Source organism: Cavia porcellus, unplaced genomic scaffold (genome assembly GCF_034190915.1).
Source record: "Cavia porcellus strain 051 isolate PalLab524CR breed Dunkin Hartley unplaced genomic scaffold, mCavPor4.1 scaffold_28, whole genome shotgun sequence".
In the NCBI taxonomy this organism is placed as follows: domain Eukaryota; kingdom Metazoa; phylum Chordata; class Mammalia; order Rodentia; family Caviidae; genus Cavia; species Cavia porcellus.
This window is the reverse complement of record NW_026947511.1, coordinates 31083106-31104628: the sequence shown is the minus strand read 5'-3', so window position 1 is coordinate 31104628 and position 21523 is coordinate 31083106. Positions and strand designations below refer to the sequence as shown.

The 21523-nt window shown below is 40.2% G+C and overlaps 4 protein-coding genes across 21 annotated transcripts in view; 3 read left to right on the top strand and 1 right to left on the bottom strand.

Annotated features, from left to right (window-relative positions):
* Cfap70 (cilia and flagella associated protein 70) overlaps window positions 1-5458 on the top strand; it is a 66515-nt gene extending 61057 nt beyond the window's left edge. For all 7 annotated transcript variants that reach the window (XM_023566669.2, XM_063239319.1, XM_023566670.2 and 4 more), the window contains 4 exons: window positions 1459-1506; window positions 2478-4124; window positions 4540-4676; window positions 5224-5458. In XM_023566669.2, coding sequence (XP_023422437.2) covers window positions 1459-1506; window positions 2478-2558 — 129 coding nt within the window. In that variant the 3' untranslated portion in view covers window positions 2559-4124; window positions 4540-4676; window positions 5224-5458. The remainder of the gene's footprint in view (window positions 1-1458; window positions 1507-2477; window positions 4125-4539; window positions 4677-5223) is intronic.
* Window positions 3937-5458, top strand: Mrps16 (mitochondrial ribosomal protein S16). The gene is made up of 3 exons (XM_003473787.5): window positions 3937-4124; window positions 4540-4800; window positions 5224-5458. The coding sequence occupies exons 1-3, from the start codon at window positions 4112-4114 to the stop codon at window positions 5355-5357; spliced, it is 408 nt and encodes a 135-aa protein (XP_003473835.1). The 5' UTR covers window positions 3937-4111; the 3' UTR covers window positions 5358-5458.
* A 1908-nt stretch (window positions 5459-7366) lies between these two features.
* The window catches only part of Dnajc9 (DnaJ heat shock protein family (Hsp40) member C9), a 32606-nt gene continuing 18449 nt past the window's right edge, over window positions 7367-21523 (top strand). Inside the window, exons 1-5 of one of the 3 annotated variants that reach the window (XM_063239344.1) lie at window positions 7367-8516; window positions 8679-8819; window positions 9343-9597; window positions 11756-11842; window positions 13188-13249. In XM_063239344.1, coding sequence (XP_063095414.1) covers window positions 8337-8516; window positions 8679-8819; window positions 9343-9597; window positions 11756-11842; window positions 13188-13249 — 725 coding nt within the window. In that variant the 5' untranslated portion in view covers window positions 7367-8336. Of the gene's footprint in view, window positions 8517-8678; window positions 8820-9342; window positions 9598-11755; window positions 11843-12345; window positions 13010-13187; window positions 13250-21523 lie in introns of those variants that run through there. The other 2 variants (XM_003473786.5, XM_063239343.1) reach the window with 2 other exon arrangements.
* Window positions 14515-21523, bottom strand: part of Fam149b1 (family with sequence similarity 149 member B1) — a 47744-nt gene continuing 40735 nt past the window's right edge. For 7 of the 10 annotated variants that reach the window (XM_005005328.4, XM_063239324.1, XM_005005329.4 and 4 more), the window contains 5 exons: window positions 19712-19936; window positions 19226-19349; window positions 18933-19061; window positions 16254-16332; window positions 14515-14867 (listed from right to left, as the gene is read on the bottom strand). In XM_005005328.4, the coding sequence (XP_005005385.1) occupies window positions 14794-14867; window positions 16254-16332; window positions 18933-19061; window positions 19226-19349; window positions 19712-19936 (631 nt within the window). In that variant the 3' untranslated portion in view covers window positions 14515-14793. Of the gene's footprint in view, window positions 14868-15237; window positions 15308-16253; window positions 16333-18932; window positions 19062-19225; window positions 19350-19711; window positions 19937-21523 lie in introns of all 10 variants that reach the window. The other 3 variants (XM_023566645.2, XM_063239326.1, XM_063239323.1) reach the window with 2 other exon arrangements.

The window sequence follows — 21523 nt, the reverse complement described above, 5'->3', positions numbered from 1 at the left end:
CTTCTAAGATCGGATAGTATCCATGGTTGAACAACTGAATCTAGCCAGGCATGGTGGCACATGCCTGCAATCCTAGCACTTGGGAGGTTAAGGCAGGAGGATCACTGTGAGTTTGGGACAGCCTGGTTTTGAAACCGTGTCTCAAAAAACAAAAACAATAACAAAAACAACCACAATAAAGAAGACCTTTTTAAACCCAGTGAACAACTGAATCTTGAAATTAGTGGATTCTGTAGCATGTAAATTATACTTTAATGTACCTATTTTTAAAAGATAATATAGCTCTTCTAAAATGAGAAACAAGTAATTATTCAGTAAATAATGAGGAGGCATCTGTTTCCTACCCATATGAAAAAAAAATCAGTTCCTTACTCCAGCAAAAAATTATTATTTGTCTTATGTCATGTGGTCTCTACCTCCCTATGGCGGAAGAGTCAAAGGTAACAGGAGTGCTAGAAAACGTCCCGCCAATTCAGTAAACTTCAGGTAGCAATAGTTCAAAATGTAGGTAGGGAAGGGATTGGAGTGTGAAAGTTTCATGAACTAGTAAAAATTTTGTGTGAACTTCAGGAGACTGGACTATATGTTCTAAGTTTTCTTTCAGTGAGAATTACTCTATGGTCTTGTATACGTATTTAATTTTTCCTAAGTGAATGCATAGCTTAATTTACTAAGCACAAACTTAGGAAATACAATAGTAAATTCACATGATCTTGTTGAACTCATAGAGTACCTCATGCAAAAAATATAATGGGCAGAGTAGTTAGGGGTCTCATCACATATCCAGATCTGCATGGGAGGAATTCCTGTATTTTTTCCAATGCATTCAGGTAGATAAAGTACAGTAAATAAAAACACAGACTCTGGTGCAGACTTCATTGTTCTAAAATCTGGATCTTCCACTTACTAGTCTAATAACCCTGGTCAGTTATTTAACCCCTCTGTGCCTTAATTTCTCTTTCTGTTAGAATGAAAACATAAGTAATTAACTCCTAAGTCAGCAATGGTGAACCTTTTAGAGCCTTCCATGATACAAACAGCTGCAGGACATATGCCATAGGTTCACCACCACTGTGACCTAATTCATGGAGACTGAGAGTGAATATAGGTAAATCATTCAAAACGTCAAAATGAAAACAGGGTAAATCACATATAACCACTGTAATGGGAAACTATTAGCAAAGTGGCCACAATCCTGAGATGAATAAATAATTTAATGTGCCTACAGAAAAAATAAGAAGCCAAAATGTCTTTAAATTTTCCAAAATCAAGGAGAGAGTTTGACAATACCAGCTTTTCCTATCACCTTCCATTTTTCCTGTTTCCTTTGTGAATTCAAATGCCTAAGTAGGCAGGTGCTATCGCCTATGGCAGGTAGAAAAATCTGAATCGATATACTTCTCCACCATGATGCTTCTGACATGTGTTTACCACCAGCTGCTGTACCTTTTTTTTCAGGCTGGACGACAACTGGAAGCTGAACAGGCCTACAAATACACAGTAAAGGTAAGGTGCAGATGCCTCTGTCATTTGCTTGTACATGTTGAGGCTGGGAGCCTGGGAAGGAGCTGCTGGCTTAATTTAGGACTTCAGAGCACTTGATGATGTGAATCTTTTTCAAGAGGCTTTACCCACCATTTTGCCATTATCATGAAGTTGCTGGATTTTTAATAATAATCTCCCTATTCCTTTCAGTGATCTTTCTATAGTTTAAGGCAAGGACAGACAGTCTGAATTGTTTCTGGTTTGCCAGTAAGTTCTCTGGGCTTCATTCTACTCATGGGTTGCTTGAGCCCAGGGGTTAGCAACCTTTTTGCCTATAAATGAAAAATAGGAAATATTTTAGGGAACATAGGCCAATCTGTTGCACCTGTTGAATTTTGCCCTTGTAAACACAGAAGCAATCATAGATATTATGTAAATGAATGGCTGTGTTCCACTAAAATTTTTATTTACATAAAAGTAGGTAGCATGCTGGAGTTGGTTTATAAACCACCGTTGGTCTGTTAGTTACAAATTGCAAGTAATTTGAATGGAAAGACAGCAGCTTACAAAGTTAGTTTTTTCAATTTGTTGAAGTCCTGGGCTGGCATTACAGGTCAATAATGTCATTAGTAACTCAACCCCTATCTTTTGCTCCAGCTGTATCATACTTCTAGACAGTCAGTGTAGCTGCAGCCACCACGCCTATGTTTCTGGCAAGATAAAGAACAAAAGAAGGAAAAATAGAAAAGAGACCATGTTACAGCTATTTCACTTCCTGTCAAAGGATTTTCCAAAGGTTGTAAATGTGGTTTGGTGGTAGGGTGCTTGCCTACCATGCGCGAAGCTCAGGTTCAGTCCCCAGCACACATACAAAAAGCCAATTCCATTCTTAGGAACTATGTTCTTTAGCTTTGGCCCCACAAATGGGAGGCCTTCAAAGGTATATAGCATATCAGATATGACACGTGTTCTTCCCTTTCTTGTTCATGTAGCTGAAATTGAAGGATGAGGCTTTGCTTGCAGAGATCCACATGGTACAGGAGATGGTTGGATTTGGAGATCCATCTTTCTGACATTCTTAAGCTGAAGAGTTTTCAATGTGGGACTGAGTTCCTTTCAATATGGAAATTTTACCACGTGAACTCTGGAGCTGGAAAACCAAATAATGTTCACTTTCAACAGAAACTTGTATATTTCCATTGGCTCAAACTGAAAGTTTTAAAGGTTGACAGTAAATGGGATACAATAAAATTGTAAATATGAAAACTTTGTCAGTGTGGCTCTAACGTTAATGAAGGTACACTGAGCTATGTGTAATGCGTTTTTATATATAATTGTAATTATATACCTAATATATCACTAGTTAGCTGGGCCTGGTGGCTCACACCTGTAATCCCAGCACTCAGGAGGCTGAGGTAGGAGGACTGCTGTGAGTTCAAAGCTAGACTGAACTACAGCAAGACCCTGTCTCAAAAAACAAAACAAAACAAAAAACCCCAAAATACCACTAGTTATATGTAAATAAAGTGAAGCACTAGTGGGGTCAACAGTTAGGTTTCTGATGAAAGCTCATGGGTTACTGCTGGAAGAAGTCTGCAGCCAAGGCCCTTGGCCAGGTTCACTACTGGAACTTGAGAATTAAGGCATCACCTTTAAAGGTGGGCCTAGAGACTGCAGCACTGGGCTATTATATTAGAGCAAAGGGCCTATGAGTTGTACCTTTAGAACCAATGGTGAACAGAGGCCTTTCCTGAAGGGAGAGGTATTAACTCCTTGTAATCAACCAGGGGTATCTTCATGGATCTAAACCACAAGGGGTCTGTGAAAACAACACCATTACTCCTGTGAGAGATGCAGAATTCCTTAATAGTGAGTTCTTATTCTTGGGCTTGGGATGGCAATCAATCAGACTCCAACCCTGCACTTTTGATCATAGTGCAGCAAAAGCAGGAATAAGGGTTTCCTCTCCTTTGTTTTTTAATGGCACGTCTGTCTCTTCAGTGGTGGGAGAATAAAGAGGGAAAATGAGAGGCAAATTAGTCATCCGAGGAGGATAAACTGTGGTCATTTGGAATCCTCCTAGTCGCAGGGCTAACTCTAGCTCTTTATGAAGTCTTCCCGAGGAAGTCTCAGCTTCTTTTCTGCCCCTCTGTACTATTACCCGCCCTTAATTTCTCTGGACACTGTCGGCGGCTCCCCGCCAGGCAGCTTCCGGACGGCAGAGGACAGCGGCTTGTGCTCAGGCCTAACAGATATTAAGGAAGCGTTTGCAGGACGGATGGATTTGCAGAGAGCTTAGCTCTTCTCCTGGGTACTTAAGATTTCCCCAGAAGTTTTCATTCCAACAGACTGCAAGCGAGGGATCGCTTTACCACGCCCACGTCTCTCCAATCTGTGATGGAGGAGGTAGGGCCGTGTTGCATGACGGGAAATAAAGAGCCGAGGAGGAGAGGCGGGGCGAATTGAGCACCTGCTTCCGGAACTGAACCTTTGGGTTTCCGTAGCTGGCTAGGGGTCTCAATCTCTAGGAATTGACGTTTCCTGCTGCTTTCGGGTGGATACGAGACCGTGGACCTCGGCTGTGGGAACAGCGGGACGATCCGAGGATCTGCACGCTGGCTGCACCATGGTCCAGCTTGGTGAGTCATCTCGGCCCCATGAGACTTGCGGGGCGGTCGCAGGATTGGATTGTCCGGGGCCAAGTGAAGGCCACCGGAACCACCGCAGCACTCGCTTACAGCTGATCTTCCTGTCGGCTTTTCCTCACTTAATCCTCGCTGAAACCCTCATCTCATTTTGCGATAAGCCAACCAAGGCTACAACAAGGTCACAGAGCGATTAACTAACAGGCTAGTGGGGAGTGGACATGGGGATGAGGAGAGGTAATCTCTGTCTGGCTGGAATGGTCTCAAAGGAAGATAATAACCAAGCCAGATTTACTAGAATGGGTTGGAAGTAAGGACATGTCAGTGGAAGATAGAAGTTGTTACTCGACCTCATTTTGCCCATTTTGTGCTCTCAGTTCGTGTATCTTAACCAGTTATTTCTCTACAGGTACCCTTCTGTGCAAGGCCTACCGTAGCGGCCACTTAACTATCCGCCTTGCTCTGGGTGGCTGCACCAACCGACCCTTTTACCGCATTGTGGCTGCTCACAACAAGTGTCCCAGGGACGGCCGTTTTGTGGAACAGGTGGGCTCCTATGATCCACTGCCCAACAGTCACGGAGAAAAACTCGTTGCTCTGAACCTGGAGAGGATTCGGCATTGGATTGGCTGTGGGGCCCACCTCTCTAAGCCTATGGAGAAGCTTCTGGGTAATTTAAATGTTGTCCTACCTCATTCAGGGATTTTTTGAAGTCAGCTTCAGCATAATGCGAATGAAGAATGATTTTCATTTCCTCCAGGCGGCTCAGGACTGGAGTTGAAGCTCAAGTTGTGAACGGATTATTTCAAGTCTGGGAAGGTTTTCTGCTAAAAATGACAATAGTTTGTCTCGAATGCATCAGTTTACCTATGTTTCAAGTAAACAGTGCTAGGATAGGAGATAAACATCATTCATTGTCACCTTGCTGTAAACGAGGGGAGGAAGTTGGTGGAAGATGAAGGACGAGGGTCTGGCAAGTGTAAAACATTTTACTTCCATGCTCAGCGTTAGGTCTCAGCCCTCAGTTCTATGAGGCAGGGTTGCCAGGAAAATATTGGCTGTATTATAATAAATGAAAATCCTGTGCTTTTAGGTCTGGCTGGCTTTTTCCCCCTGCATCCTATGACGATCACAAATGCTGAGAGACTGAGAAGGAAGCGGGCACGTGAGATCGTCTTAGCTTCTCAGAAAACAAACACAGAGGCTACAGAAACAGAAGCGAGCTGACTTCAGTGAATGTGGCAGTGGTTATAAGGTCAAGATCTTCTGTATGCAGAACTCTCAATTTTGTTAGGTTCAATGAACAATAAATGAAGTTTTCTGAGTCACCTGTGCTCTTCAGGCCTAGCCTGAATAGAATCCAGAAAGAAATGTGTTCTTGTCTGGCATAGGAGCTAGGTCTAGATACTAATTAGTTTATTTGGCCCTTATCTTGGGAAAAACAATGGCTTGGGGAAAATTGGGTCACTAGGACAGTTGTATTACCTGCTGCTTTCCAGGTCTTTCCTGATTCTATATATATATATATATATATATATATATATATATATATATATATATTTCTTTTTGGTGGTATTGGGAATTGAACCCAGGGTCTCTGCAGTACATCCCCAGCTCTTTTTCTTTTGGCTTTTTGAGACAGAGTCTCACTAGGTGGTTCTGGCTGGCACCAAACTCACTGTGTAGCCCAGGCTGGTCTTGAGCTCATGATGATCCTCCAGCTTCAGCCTCCTGAGTGCTGGGATTACAGACATATGCCACCACATCTGGCTCTAGCCCTTTTTAAATTTTGAGACAAGGTTTCACCAAAGTGTCTAGTCTGGGCTCAAACTGAATATCTACCTGCTCTTAGCCTTGCAGAGTGCATAGGCTATAGGCATAGGCTATCATACTTGGTTGGCCTTTCTTGCTCCCAACCTTTCTTGGCCCATCTCAATGTTTCTTTATTTCTAGTCATTCTACAAGTTCAAGAACAGAGTTACCTTGTTTATTGTTTTGTTTTCTTTTTTTCAGTCCTGGGGATGAACCCAGGGTCTTAGCACCAAGCTATATCCCCAGCCCCCAGAAAGGGTCTCACTGAGTTGCTGAGTTGCCCAGGGTAGACTGAAATATGGAATCTTCCTGCTGCAGCATCCCAGAGAACTGGGGTTACTGGCATATGCCATCACCTCTAGCACTGTTTTTGTAATTGGAAATGTATATTGCTTTGCTTGACACATAATACCACATTTACAAAGACAGATCGATTGTGAAAATTTTGGGGGGGCTATAACAACCTATCTTTTAAGAATAGAAAATTAGAAGGAAGCTAATGTTGTAGAGCACCTACATAAATCTCCACCCCCTTTGTGTGTACCCTTTATATAGTATGACGGAGGGAGGGGTTTCTCCATTTTACAGATGAGAGGGCTGTGGCTGGGGGGTGTAAAAACTTGCCCAGCAATATAGGATTCAGACACCAACATGGCCACCTGGAATCTCCTTTCCAACATAATATCTATAAAGGGGAAAAATAAAGATGAAAGGGTTTCAAAAGCCTTAAAAAATTAGTAGTAGCTGCGTGTAGTTATACGCCTATAATTCCAGCTGCTTGGGAGGCCAAGGCATGAGGATTGCAAATTTAAGACCAGCCTGGATAACTTAGATCCTCTCTTAGAATAAAAAAGTTAACAGGCCAGGAGATACAGCTCAGTACTTCTACCACCAGTGGGATCTTATCTATGTATCATGAATTTGGTAATATAAATGACCAGTTGAGCCAAAGCCAAACATGTTGCCTGTCCCACCAGAACTGCACAATTCAACATCCATTTTGTTTACATGAATTAGCTTGTTTTACTGAACGTTTTGAATAATACAGATTTCAGATTCTGGTGTAACAGTAAGATAAAGGAAATATATAGAGAAAGTTTCGTAGTTTCAATATTACAGCTGGTTTTCTGCATTCTGTATTCTGAGAACGATTATAGTCATCTCAAATTCTAGGGTCACTGAAACTCCCCAAGGTTGTTGCCAGTTGACCTCTGCTTGTGTTGAGGAAACTGAAACTAGAATCGATGGAAAGGAACTGACTTTTGATTATTTTGAGCTTGGATTGGAGAAAAAAAAAGCATTGAAAACTCTGGCAACTGTGGGACTTTAAAAGATACTAGCATATCCTAGGAAGTCTGAGGCTTTGTAGAAACTTAATGGCAGAGGACACTGTGATTCTGCAGTAATTGTCCAGTATTATTTTGATTATCACTTAATTTCTGCTAGATGACGTATTCACTAAGCATTATGGATTATTCTTTGTGTAAGGTGTATATATCCATATATCTAGTGGAAGCTTATCTTTTTAGTTTCCATAGTTCTCTAGCCTTTGTCTTGTTTTAGACCTCCAGGCCCAAGTTTCCCACCCTATTGTAGGTGATTTGCCCGCCCATCCCACTGTTAGCTCAAATCCTTGTTGCTCAAACAGCATGTTGAATTTTACAAATACTCCATAGACCTGTTTTTATTAAGATCATGTTGAGTCAGGTAAGGTAAAGGGAACAGGAGGGAGGTGTTAATTTTACAATGTAGATAAAGTGTTCTTTTAAACTAAGGCTAGTGTTTAGTGCTTTTTGTACATAGACAGTTCTTTTACCCCTGCAGGGGTTTCAGGGAAAGTAACCCAACAGCCCCAGCCTGTAGGTTGTAGTCACTGATCTACAGTCCTATTGCTTTGCAGATCATCTTTGAAAAACCAAATCTATTAAACTGTTAGGTTGAGCCAAATATAACTGCAGAATGCTGCTATTTGACCAATTTCCACTTTAAATAATTCCATTTATTAATGTAACCAAATATTGGGACAGTCTGTATATATCAATAGATGTTTCTGTGCTGGGACACTTAGGGTAAGACAGACATAATATTTCCAGAGAAAGGGGACGAGGACCGCTAGGGAGAGGATATGGTAGGACCCTGAAGGTCCCCCACTCTTGGAGCTCTCAGAGACTGGGCCGCAGGATGCACCATGCACTCTAAGCAGGGCTTTTCAGCCTGGGCCGCCGCCTGGCCACGCCCCTCCGCGGCCGCCGTAGCGCGTAGTTGCGCGCGTTGTCCCGCGCTTTCTGTGACGCAGGCGCCGTGGGCTTTTGAGCGCGGAAAAGAAAGTCGGGCAACGCTGGCTCTGCTACAGCTTTGAACCGCTGTGTTCTCAAAGACCGTCCTCGGCCCAACATGGGGCTGCTGGAGCTGTGCGAACAAGAGTTTGGTACCGCCGACCTGTACCGGGTGCTGGGCGTGCGGCGCGAGGCCTCGGACGGCGAGGTCCGACGCGGCTACCACAAAGTGTCCCTGCAGGTGCACCCAGACCGAGTGGAAGAGGGCGACAAGGAAGACGCCACCCGCCGCTTCCAGGTCCGCTCTGATTCCGACTCAGAAATCGATTTCAGCCTCCTCCTCTGGCCGGCCGGCGCTCCTCTGGCGCAGTGCGCTGCTCGGCGTTTTCTAACCTTTTTGCTCGCGGCGCGGCTTCAGTACGGGGTACAAGGCTGACTTTTGGGTGCTCTTTTCCTTCAGATACTGGGGAGAGTCTATGCCGTTTTAAGTGACAAGGAGCAGAGAGCGGTGTACGATGAGCAGGGGACAGTGGACGAAGACTGTGCTGTACTCAACCAAGACCGGGACTGGGAGGCATACTGGAGGTTACTGTTTAAAAAGGTGGGGGCTTTGGAGCGTTCTTCGTGATGTTTCCCATCATTCAGTCAACAAGTGTTTGTTTACAGGGTGTCCCTATTTATGGCGCCACATGCCTTGAATTCTAAGTTAATGAAGTTGAGGGATTTAATTACAGCCTGTAAATATACACCACACACTAACTGAATAAGAGTTTTTTCTTTCTGACATGATTGTCGCAGTAAAAGGGGTGGGTTTTTCTTAAGGCTGTGCTTTATTTTACATATCCAAATCGAAGATCTGAATTTTCTTTTTTTGAGTCTCTTATTCTCTTAGAAACTTCATTTAAATGAAGCCTTATGTGGCCCCTAGTTTAGCAGTTTTAAAGGCTGGCTTAGGGAGAACTCTGGAAAAGCTTAGGCATAGGAAATTTATTTTCTTGCAACGATTTCGATTCAAGTAACTATTGTATCAGAGGAGAAGCATTTCAACACTTAAATGTTGTTTTACTAGTATACCTTTTACTTAAAATTCTTCAAGTTAAAGCAGTGTCTTTTATCATCATCAGATAACTCTAGAAGACATTCAAGCTTTTGAAAAGACATACAAAGGTTCCGAGGAAGAGCTGGCTGATATTAAGCAGGCCTATTTGGATTTCAAGGGTGATATGAATCAGATCATGGAGTCTGTGCTGTGTGTGGAGTATACAGAGGAACCTCGGATAAGGAATATCATCCAGCAGGCTATTGACACTGGAGAGGTCCCGTCCTATAATGCCTTTGTCAAAGAATCAAAACAAAAAATGAATGCAAGGAAAAGAAGGGTAAGAGTTTGATGCTATCAGTGATTTATATCTTTTTCTTTGCATTTTTTTGAGAAATTGTTCATATAGACTAATGGGTTTTATTTTTGCTGGTACAAATGTGTAAAATATTTTGCTCATTTTCACCCCCTTATCATACAGCTTCTCTTCCTAATTTCACATTTGGGGGGAAGGTTGAATTATGTATAGTATATTTTGCTCAACCCTATTCCCCATGTTATCCACTCTGACACCCCTCCCCCTGCCCTAGTGTATATACCCTTCTTCTTGTCTAATAATGGTCTCCAGACTTGTCATGTTTGTTTTTTAGCTTCCGCATGATTTGAAAGTATTTATAACAGTGGAAGTAAGAGATCACTGAAGTATGCAGTGAGGTTATCTTGATCTATAACTCATATAGTTAAATGAGCAACAATAAGTATGCTCATTTTTACAAAATAACTGTAAGAAAAACCTTTATTTTGGTATGTGGTGCTTAAGATTTTCTGCATGAATTGATTAAATAGTGTGATCTTAAAAAGACTAATATTTTTCATATGGGCCAATTTTTGCAGTTTTGCTGAGGTATTCTTTAGAGCCAAGGGTACGTGGCATAGACAGCAGTCCTCACTTTAGCTGACAAACAGAAAGAGAATGGCAGAGTCAGTTGTTAAAAAGTGTATGCTGAGGGGGTGTAGCTTAGTGGTAGACCCCTTGCCCAGGGTTGGGTCCCCAGCAGTGAAAAAAAAAGGTGCACATTCTTTGCCCCATAAATTCAACTTGAAAAATATAATTCACAGTTTTTAAAAGGTGGAGATTCTCAAGCCTTTGCTCAGAGCTTGATTCTTGGGTTAGATCCAGAATATACATTTTGAAAAAATTAATTTATTTTCTTGAGGCTGTTTCTCACCAAACTTTGAGAGACAATTACGAAGAATAAGGAATATGGCCTGTGTGTCTTTATACTGGTGTTGAACCCAGGTTGTAGGAAATAGCAAAGGAAAGGTGGTAAGGGACAGGAGGAGTTCAGGGTGGGCTCAAAGTAACCATTATCTCACCCTGGCTTGCATAACTGGAGCTTCATGGAAAGCAGAAAGTTTGAGGTTTTAGATCTTTGGTAGGTACTTGAGATGACTTTGTGTGGCTGAAGTTGGAGATGGGAAGGTCTGCAGGTTTTAGAGAAAAGGTAACAGAGAAAGAAGACTGACCCTTTGTTTTGGTGAAAGCTGAAGGACCTGTTTTGCCTGGGGAAAAGGCCATGCCATCTCTGTGCTGAGCTGAAGGCAGAAGTGGAATGAAGACACTGTATATCAAGGTTGTCCTTTTGCTTCATGAGATACATCTGTTTAGATTCAGGCTCAGAATAAATCATTTTGTCAGTAACACTGAGCACAGTTGTATTCAATTTTAGACTATTAGCTTGAGAAACTTCCCTAGAGTTTGAAGGGAAATAGCACAGTTTTAAGAGACTGTCCACACAAATTAGGGGAGAGAGGAAATCTAAACTTTAAGAGATACCAAAACAAACAAACAAACAAAATAAAAACAAAACCTGTGTCTCTTTATTGGGATATCAAAATCCTAATTTATCAGCCCTCCCAATATTAAAAGCATGTTTTGCTACTTAGAAAATTCAGCAAGAGTTAGAGTCACTTATACTTACTTGGTGCTCTAAAATATTCTTGGTATTTTGGGAAATATGGTCCATGGAGCAGCTTTGAAATCAGCTAAAGACAGGTTAAAACTGAGTTTGTTAATGTTTCTTCGGACACTCTGGAGAAGTCATTTTAAGCCAGGACTATTAACAAAGCTGCCATCAATCTCATAGTAAATGGGATTGCTACAGGAGGATTCCAAAGTGCCTGTGTGCTGGTATCCTTTTGAGGATATCCTAGGTTAAATGCCTTTCCTAGGTTAAATGGCTGTCCTGGCATGTTGTTTTCTGTTCTGTTACTTTGTGGTTTTTAATTCCAAAGTATTTGCTACCGCTAGCAAGTAGAAATGAAGAAAAAAACAAATGCTTATTAGAAGAATCTGCTGCTTGCTCTTAGCAATGTTTGTTGCCTTCTAATGAATATTTGTGTAATTTTATCGATTCATATAACCCTCAAATTGAAAAGGAAAGAGGGTATATTTCAAGCATGGCTACTGTGGTGTCTCATAAGAGTTTTTATTTCAGGCCCAGGCAGAAGCTAAAGAAGCAGAAATGTGCAGGAAGGAACTGGGCCTTGATGAAGGAGTAGATAACTTGAAAGCGCTCATTCAGGTAAACTTGCCAGGTTTTTGCCACTTTTTCATGGTCTGACTCCTATTGCTGATAGTCTCTTTGGAGTCTATGTATGATACTGTATTTTTTTAAGAATGTACAAATCCAGGCTGGGTTTGGTGGTGCACAGCTTTAATCCTAGCACTCTTGGGAGACTGAGGCTAAAGAATCACAAGTTTGAACCCAACCTGAACAGTTTATGACTTAGTAAGTCTTTGTCTCAAAATAAAAAAAAATTTAAAAAGCTGAGGTGGGTTCAGTCCTAAGCCAGTACTGGGAAAAAAAGAAGAAGAAAAAAAAAATGCACAGCTTAATACATTCACAAAATTGTATAACTATCACCACTATCTCATTGTAGAATATTGTCACCATTCCAGAATAAGCCCTTAGCTCCTTGCAATCATTCCCATGCTCCCTTTTCTCCCAGTCCTTGGTAACTGTTAAGTACTTTTTGACTCTGTAAATAGTGTATTTTGAAAGCTGTATCTTAACTTCTCAAACAGAGCAGACAGAAGGATCGGCAAAAGGAAATGGACAGTTTTCTGGCTCAGATGGAAGCAAAATACTGCAAACCTTCCAAAGGAGGAGGGAAAAAAGCAGCCATCAAGAAAGAAAAGAAATAATGGAATTTTTCTCTACAGAGGTCCTAATGCATCAGTTGGTGCTATTGTAGACAAGATGCACTCAAGATCTGAAGTCAAAGTTAACTCTTAAGAGGAGTTATCTTTCCAGCCTAAATTATTTAGATCAACCAGACAAACCAGAATTTCTTGACCTGATCTGAGATTTCCTAGAATCACCTGACATCTTGAGAAGCCCTCACATGAAGGACTGGGCTGGTGATAGTGGGGATAGCAGTGTTTCTCTCTCCATGGGTCCTCGGCCCTAGGAGCTCCCTTTAGAAGGTGGTTCTGTGCATCCTGCTTTCAGTGATGTGTGCCCACTAGAATGTTCAGAATACTTGCTGAACATCTAGCTGTCTTCCAGATAATTGCCAACTTGCTTTTGGTTCTAAGGATTTTAAATAGACTCTCTTCTTTTTTATTAGTCAGGTTTTGTACTCTTAGCCCTAACGTATAGGAGAAACAGGTATTCAGATTCAAACATTTTTGTAAAGACTTGTGTGTAATTAAATAAATAAGTAAAAAGTTCTGGTAGCTTTCTAAATGATCCCATTGATTATTTAAAATGTAATCTAGAATAAATATGAATGGTATTTTGGATAGACAAGATTTTAAAAATTTCCTAGTCAGCATTGTAATAGTGTGCATAAAGAGATTTATGTTTTCCAGCTTTGAACTTGTTTTCTCCTCTGTAAGAGTGTTATCCTGTCTTGTCATATCAGATGTATAATTTTGGTTTCAAGAAGCAGGCTGCACTACCTTTGAGAGGACAGACAAAAAAAGGGTAAGGGAATTGGCTAAACCACTTTTTAGAGGCATCTGACTCTTAACTTTGAAAGGCAAGCCTTATAGATCTAGTGTTATAATGTCGTGGTACTGTTGTCTACGAATAATGGTACAGAGTTTCTATATATATGGGTTGGTGGTATATATTCATCGTAACATGAAATTTTTCGTAAAGAACTGTTGAACTTAAAATCTTCAGTTTGTAAACTATAGTCAATATACAATAACGCATAAAAGCTTTTTCTTGCCATTAAACATTATATATCATAATTTAGAAAGAAACATACATTTTCATTAAGTAGTTGAGAAAAGTTAAAAAATACTCTTTAATTGTATTAAAAATATAATGTAGGTATGAAGCTTGTTTTCTTATGATATAGCATTAGAACACTTGTATAGTTTAAAATTCACTTTATGATCATTTCAATTTATACAGTGTAAATTAATATCTAAAACTAGTATAAATAAGGTTAATTTTCAGTGAAATTTAGATAAGATAAATTAACATCTAAAATTACTGCTACATTTGGAAATTCACAGTAAAAATCAGAAGTCTGCCTAAGTTCTCTATTCCTGCTGCTCTTAGGATATGTTAATACTGGGCTAATTACCATAGTTGCAATTCTGTAAGTTTTTTAAAGTATTGTACCTTAATGGCTCAAAATATAGATTATACAAATTATTTTATAACTTTCAGGGCTGGGGATTTAGCTCAGTGGCATCAGCACCAGCCTTGCAAGTGCAAGGTAGTGAGTTCCATCCCTGGCACCAAAGACAAAACAAAGAATGTTGATATAACTTTAAAGAGCTTTAGCAGAAGATCGGTCAAGGGAAGCTAAATATTTTGAGGGGGAAAATGAGTATAGTACTTTAAGAAGAAAATATGCTTAACCTGATATAGCAAGCAGGATTATATAAGGTTGAGCTATCCAATCAAAAAGTATATGCAATTTATTTAATTTTTTACTCAAGCTATTTTTTTACCATTGCTTATATCTTTACTGAATCCTATTCCATTTTGGTAATAGGATTGGACATCTAAGGGGAAAGCTTTAGGAATGAAGTTTATTTGATGAGATCAGAGTTTGATAACACTATCTCTTAAAAATGAGTTGACTTAGAAATTGAGTATAGCTCTCCATAACTTAATACTAGCTGAAGTATTCTGAAGCCAGTGAATTTGCTGCTTTTTATGTTTATATAATCTCAAAGAATCCTGTAATAGTTGAACTGATTATTATTAACAGACAACAGAAGCAGTGATTGGAGGTAACCATTCATTGTTACATCTGGGGTACAGTCTTTACTGTCCAGTGGAAGAGGTAACTTATGCTGAAGGAAGACAGTAACTGGAGATAGAGACTGTGCCCTTGCAGTCTTTGGCCGATACATCCTTGGTTTTCCTCAGTCAGTTATTCCAAAATAACTTCATGAAGATGGATTCAAGCTGATCTTGTGCACAAGCCCTGCACACTCAGTGACTGAACTCTGATTCATGAAATCTCACATTTGCTGTAGCTCCATAGGTTCTTTACATTTGCTCTATGGTCCTTGCCTGCTTCTAGTCACTGGTCCACCTCTGCTGTGAGATTTTGTAGAGCCATGCAATTGTGAACCTGTCAGATGACATCAGAGTAACATTAGTAAATAGTCCAGACTTGGTAATATCAAATTTCATGTTTTTTGGTTGATTGGGGGGGGGCAGTATCTGTAATGAAAATTTGTATTTTAGGGCTTTTCTGCTCCAATTGCCAGTTGGACTTTAAAATTTGGAGACTGGGATTAAGTAGTAAATCATGTATTTGCCAAGACATTAAAAACCAAGTTTATGTATTTTATCCTTTAAAAATATTGAGAAGACCTATATTTTAAGAAATGAAGCAGTAACCTACATTTGCTGTCCAGTGGAAGAGGTAACTTATGCTTAAGAGCACTATAATTAGGCCTCAGTTGGGTTTGCTCACCAAAATGTTACATTAGTTGTACCTGATGAAAAATGTGGCTGAGTGTAATAAATCCATTTGAATCCATTAGATAATATGAAGCAGGCAAACTCCTCAAATGGGAATGGAATCAAGAGATGGAGGGAATAGGGGATGAAAAAAAAAAAGAATTGAGATGTGTTATGTACATGTACCAATGCCACACAAAGAATAAAAACTACAAACATAAGAACTGTAAAAAAAAAAAACAAGAAAATACGAATAATGCTACTAGGAACTAAGAAATTGGTTGAACAAAAATGGCTTGAGGAAGATTTTTTTTACTGTATTTGCCCATTTATCATTAACAGGAAACAGTTTAACTGTCCAGTTCACCTACAACATAATAAGAAAAACACTGAGGGTAGTGAGAAGACGTGAAAGAATTAAGACACCCTGCTATTTTCTCTCATTTCTCCTTTGTTAATATAACTTACAGATACATAATTAAGAGATTAAGCAAGTTAAGATAAAATCAGATTAACCATATCCTGACATTTTAGAACTTACCTTGGCTTGACAGGTAAAAGAAGTTTAATTCATGGCAATATGGGCTTTGCCTACATAAAATCTATGCTGTATGCTAAAAGAATATTTTAGATATTACAAAAATGACTTAACTTTGCTCAGATTTTTTTTTTTTTTTTTTTTGGTACCAGGGATCGAACTCACGACTTCATGCTTGCCAGGCAGGCACTTAGGCCACTGAGCTAAATCTCCAGCCCCTTTGTTCAAATTTTTATATTAAAAAAATTGAAGTTTACCAGAGTAGTGAAAGATTAATTACATGATATGAAAAGAACAGCAGAAGTTTGGTTTACTTTTGAGAAACTGAACTCTTTATTGTACCCAATCTTCCAAAATAAATTTGGGTGATTTCCACAAATGCAGAAAAACTAAATATAAGAAAATCTGGAGGAATGAAAGGGAGAGTGAAACGGAAAGGGAGAAAAAGGGGAAAAAAAGATGAAGGCAGGGTCGTTAACAGTCAGAGTAGTAAGGTAAGATCTGCAGCCCTACCTGTCCCTGTGGCTCCCCTGCCGGGTCGGGCCTGATGAGGATGCTCAACTGCACATGCCTGGCGATATGGTGTGTCCAGCTAAAAGAAAAGGAGAGAGACATCTTACAGTGCTCGTTCTCCCAAAGGAAAATCCTACAGGGTTACAGAGGAAAACATGAAATTGGCAACATTGCAAAAGGCATCACTGGCCAACCTGAGAAAAAAGTTAGCTAAGGGCACTGGATAAAATTCTGAAGGAAAAGATAGCCAAAGCCACTTGCTAACTTGTGTAAAAGCTACACATTCTATAATTTTATTAATATGTCTTTAAGAAAACAGTCTATAGGGTTTTATATTTGTTAGCTACCAAGGGAATTTTACCTGATTTCTCATTATTTTGTGTTTTAAAACAAAACCCCCCTTTTCAGTAATGGTGATAAGACTTTACCACATATTGAAATTTAACTTTGTATATTTTTAGCTTTATGAAATAAATACCGTGGAAATATGCCATCCTGTTGGGCTTTTGGAATGAAAAAGAAAAAAAAAAAAAAAAAAAACATCCTTTAATGCCCTTTCAGAGCACTGGAATTGGGGGATTTAAAGAAGAAAAAAAATTTTTTTTTTTTTGGAATCGGGATTGAACTCACGACCTTGCGCTTGTCAGGCAGGCGCTTATGCCACTGAACTAAACCCCTGACCCTGAAAAATTTTTTTAGTGAAGCCACATATTGTAGAAATTATGGTTCAGCGAATTTACTTTTTGTAAAGAGTCACATAGATATCATAGGTTTTCCGGGTCAATAAAGCTTTACTTAAGAAAACAGGTGGTAGGTTCAAAAACTTGTGAACTGTAGTTTACTGATCCTTATTCTACAGAAAGCACCAATGGGTATAGTGGCAGAGTACAAGTCTCTCCCTCCCTCCAGGCCTCAGAACTCACCTAGCTTTTTTTCTTCCCCAGTGGTAGAAGAATTAACACAATTAATTATATTGAAATATTAGCTATATTCCTTTTTTGTTTTTGATACTGGGGATCAAACTCACGACCTCATGCTTGCCAGGCAGATGTTTACACTGCTGATCTAAACCCCCGGCCCAGCTCATCTTCCTTTCTGTGACAGCAGATACAGAGAAAAACTGCTAGCATATATAATTCTTTGTTATTGTTAGAAATTTATTTAGACTTTGGAACCTTAGACTTAAAAGGTTTCATGAATTCAGTTTTATTCTTGAGGCAACCAGAATTACATTTTGAAAGTATAGCTATATAATATAATTATTAACATTGCTTAATATATGTCACTTGGATCAAATTATGAGATGACCAATTCAATAGATGTTCTCAGGCTTTCTGGGATTTAAGAAATCAGAAGTGTTTGTATTTTTGCCCTTATTTTCAGTGAGTATCTTCCTGAATTAAACCTTATGAGGTCTACTGGACTCAATAGTGTACCCCCAAAACTCATGGCCCCTTGTGAATGGGACTATATTTGGAAATATGGTCTTTGAATGTGTAATTGAATTACGGTGAAATCACCTGATGTTGGGGCCCATACTTATAATAGCACTTGGGAGGCTGAGGCAGGAGGGTTGCTGCTAGTTCCAGGCCACCCTGGGTTTCATAATGAGTTCAAGATCAAGCCTGCACTATAGTGAGACTGTGTCTTAAAAAAACAAGTGAAATCTTACTGGATTAGGGTGGGCTCTGAGTTCAGCGACTATCTATAAGAAAAAAGAAACTTGGACACAAGCACACAGGATTGAAGGGCACATAATGATGAGGCGAACACTGGAGTGATGAAGTTGCACGCCAAGAAGGAGACTACCGAAGGTGGGAAGAAGCAAGCAAAGGTTCTCCAGAGTCTGCAGAAGGAGCCTGATTTTGGACTTCAGCCTCGGGAGCTGTGAGAATGTTTGTTTTATGCCACCTACTTTGTGTCATTTGTTATGGCAGCACCAGGAAACACACAAAACCCCCTCGTGTTATTTTCATTACTCTTAACAGAAGAAAGGCTATACAGTACTTGAGGCTGACACAGTGGAAGAGTCATGGGTTGTGATAAACAGGCTGCCAAGACCACCGCTCTGAGAAGTGGTACATGATGTGGGGCTTTGGGTTGAGAGGAGCACTGCCATTTCCCTCACTCCACAAGTCCTCTTGCTGCTGAGCAGATGACGTGGGCTGTACCCCTGATGTACAAACGCGCAAGGCTCCCAATCAGGCTTTTTCCTGTCTTGCTTAAAAGTAAAAGAATGAGTAACTGCACAGTAAATGGGAAGACAGTATTAGCCCTTAAACACCAGGAGGAAAAAGGCCTACATTGGTCTCCTCAGCCTTCTGATACCATTTTGATGTAATTCCACAAGAGCAGGTAGACAGAAGCCAGGCTCATATAACACACACACCAGGGTTTAACATTGTTGCTTGTATCAAAGAAAATCACAAGTGGAAAAGAAAAAAATTGTTGCTTGTGCTCAAAAATACTTAAATTGTTTATAATTTGTAATTTGTAGGGTTGACGAATGAATGGGCAATTTGAATATCAACAAAAATATACGCAGAATGCTATTATCACTGGAACTGCATGTTTATTCTTGGCGTTAAACCACTAGATAAAGTGTTAGGTCTAACAAACTAGAGTTTTCCCCCACTTCTCCCAGCTATCAAAAGCAAATTAGGAAGCAGGTCACTTTACCAGAAATGACTGAGTTGTATTGGGTCTGGAAAAGTCAGGTAAAAGGATCCTCTCCTGGGGCTGCTGACGGTTAGGCTCGTCCATCACAGCACTTCGAGCTCGACTGGGATCGCCTTGGGCATGGGCTTTCTGCAAAGGAGATGAGTGACCTGGGTTAAGACTAATGGGCACTGCATGTGTCCCCCATTGGAGGTCAAGCAACACCAATCCCACTGTCGTAAATTAGCACGCAGTTTGCACTTTTGACAGAACACAGCACATATTCTGAGAAGGAATGCTCTTGAGAGACTTACCAGTTGCCTTTGTGGCCCCACAGTGCTCAGATGTTCCACTTCAGCTGTACCAATAGGTGGTAGCAGATTGTTCCGACTCAAGGGCATTGGTGGGGGGGAGGAAAATGAGTCGGGTGCCACTGGGCTTCAGACCATCAAACACCAAGATGCAAAAGCATGAAATTGAGTACAAACAAATGGATTAAAAAACAAATGAAGCAGGGTTTAAATGTGCACAGAAAGTTTACCCATATTTTTAAGGGATCTCAAAGGATTCTGGAAAATTAGGGTGTTAACATATTTTAGAAATATAAATCTTAAGCTAAATCAACACATCCAGTATCTATTTCATTAAATTTTAACCCTACTTAAAAAATTCTTTGTGTTCTAAACCAATGGACAATCCATTGTATGATTACTTAGTGAATAGTTTAGGCATAGATTTCATATTCTCTGTAAAATTCATTAGTGTTACCATATTGTGGAAATTCTGCTTTTGAAACCTACACTCGGGATCCTCTGAGGATTTCTTCCACAGGTCTTGGCGTTCCAGTGCGGGAATGGCTTGTGCTGATCGGATGAAGGGTACGTGGTGGGGGGTTACGTCTCCTGGCAGACTGTACTGTATGTGACAGAGATGATGTACTAAGCTCCAGGGCTCGGTTTGGCCAATTTCGGGTTGGAAAGATGGTACTGGACCCAGGCCTCATAAGTAGCTTGTCATCAAGATCTCTAGTGGCCAAATCAAAAACCCACAATGAAATAAAGATTACTACGTACAGGAAGATAAGACTCACTGGTAAACACCTTTCTTCTAAAACATTTTTTGGGGAAGTAACAAAAAAGTTTTCAGTCAGTAACTTACTTTCCAGAACAGAATCTACAGCACAGCCATGAGAATCTAGTCTTAAAGGAGGACACTATTCAAACAAAAACGGAGTCATGAGAGCAGTTCCACAGGGCTTGGGGCTAGGATAATTTGAAAGCTGGGGGTAGGGAGAGGGTACGCGCAAGCTGTCCAGTGCAGTGAGACCACAGTAGATCACATTTTCAAAATATGGCTTTCGTCCTATGCCTAACAGTTCAGTGTCTTAAACACTGCCTTACAGATTTGGAGATTTTCTGTTTTTGTTTTTTAAACCACGTGAGAAGGTGAATATTATGACATCTAAGACACTGTAATTTGCCTAGTGAAAAGTGAAATGGAGGGAAAATAAAGCAGCTAAGGTCTGCCACTTGCTCATGTGGCTTTTAGGAATCTCAGCTTTTTGGGCGATTTTACTGTCCTGTAGCACAAAATATGCTTCAGTGTTTGGAGAACTTTGAAGGGAGAGTGCCCATCAAGGAACAGGTTCAAACCTTGAGAATGATGAGACCTTGTCTTCCTGCCTCCAGTCATTCACTTACCTATGCCTTGTTTTTTTCCAGACTTCATCACTGCTTTTTAATTGCAAGAGGTCTAGGCTTTAGCTGCCTATGTTCACTTTTATTCTATGAGCTTCTCATTCATGATTCTCGGGTCAGTTACCAACTCCAGCCAAGTGACTTAGGTTAGTCTCCAAATTTGATCTCTTCCTCATTTCCCACAAGATGGCCTGTCACTGTAAACTGAACATAGCCCAAAAGAAACTCATCTTTTCCTGAAAAATTTCTTTTGAACTTGATTTCTGCTTCTATAGAATTTCATAATTATCTCAAGTTATTTCCCGTCCTGTGCTGCTGCTCAAGTGCACACCCAATCCCTGTGTAGATGCCTTAAGAATTCCTACTACTGCAATCCAGTCTATATTCCATTGACTTTTTACATTCCTGATTTAAATATATGTGCTTCCCAACGGAAACTAACTTGCTGGTGGGAATGTAAAATGGTGTGACTACTCTGGGAAGTTATATGACAGTTTCTTATAAAATGAAACACGAACCTATCATCACTGTCTCACTTGCAGATTTTTTTCATTTGTAGATATTAACCCCCCAAAAATGTGCCCATATGTCCACAAATAAAGATCCATGGAAGAGTATTTATAGAGGGCCGGGGATTTAGCTCAGCGGCATAAGCACCTGCCTGGCAAGTATGAGGTGCTGAGTTCAATCCCCGGTTCCAAAAAGAAAAAAGAATACTTAAACGAGCTTTTATGCATAAGAGCCTCAGTCTGGAAATAACCCTAATGTTAACAGGAAAATAAACTGCATTGTGTCCCTACAGTGGAATACCAAGCAACGGAAGGGCACATGCAACAGCAGGGATACATGATGTTCAACACCATCACTGCCCGGCCACCATGTTCATTAGTTTCATGGTCTCTTCCTACTAATCAT

Coding starts and splice junctions, on each gene's coding strand:
- Mrps16 (XM_003473787.5), top strand. Junction 4,801..5,223: donor GCCTATGGAGAAGCTTCTGG/GTAATTTAAATG, acceptor CTGTGCTTTTAG/GTCTGGCTGGCTTTTTCCCC.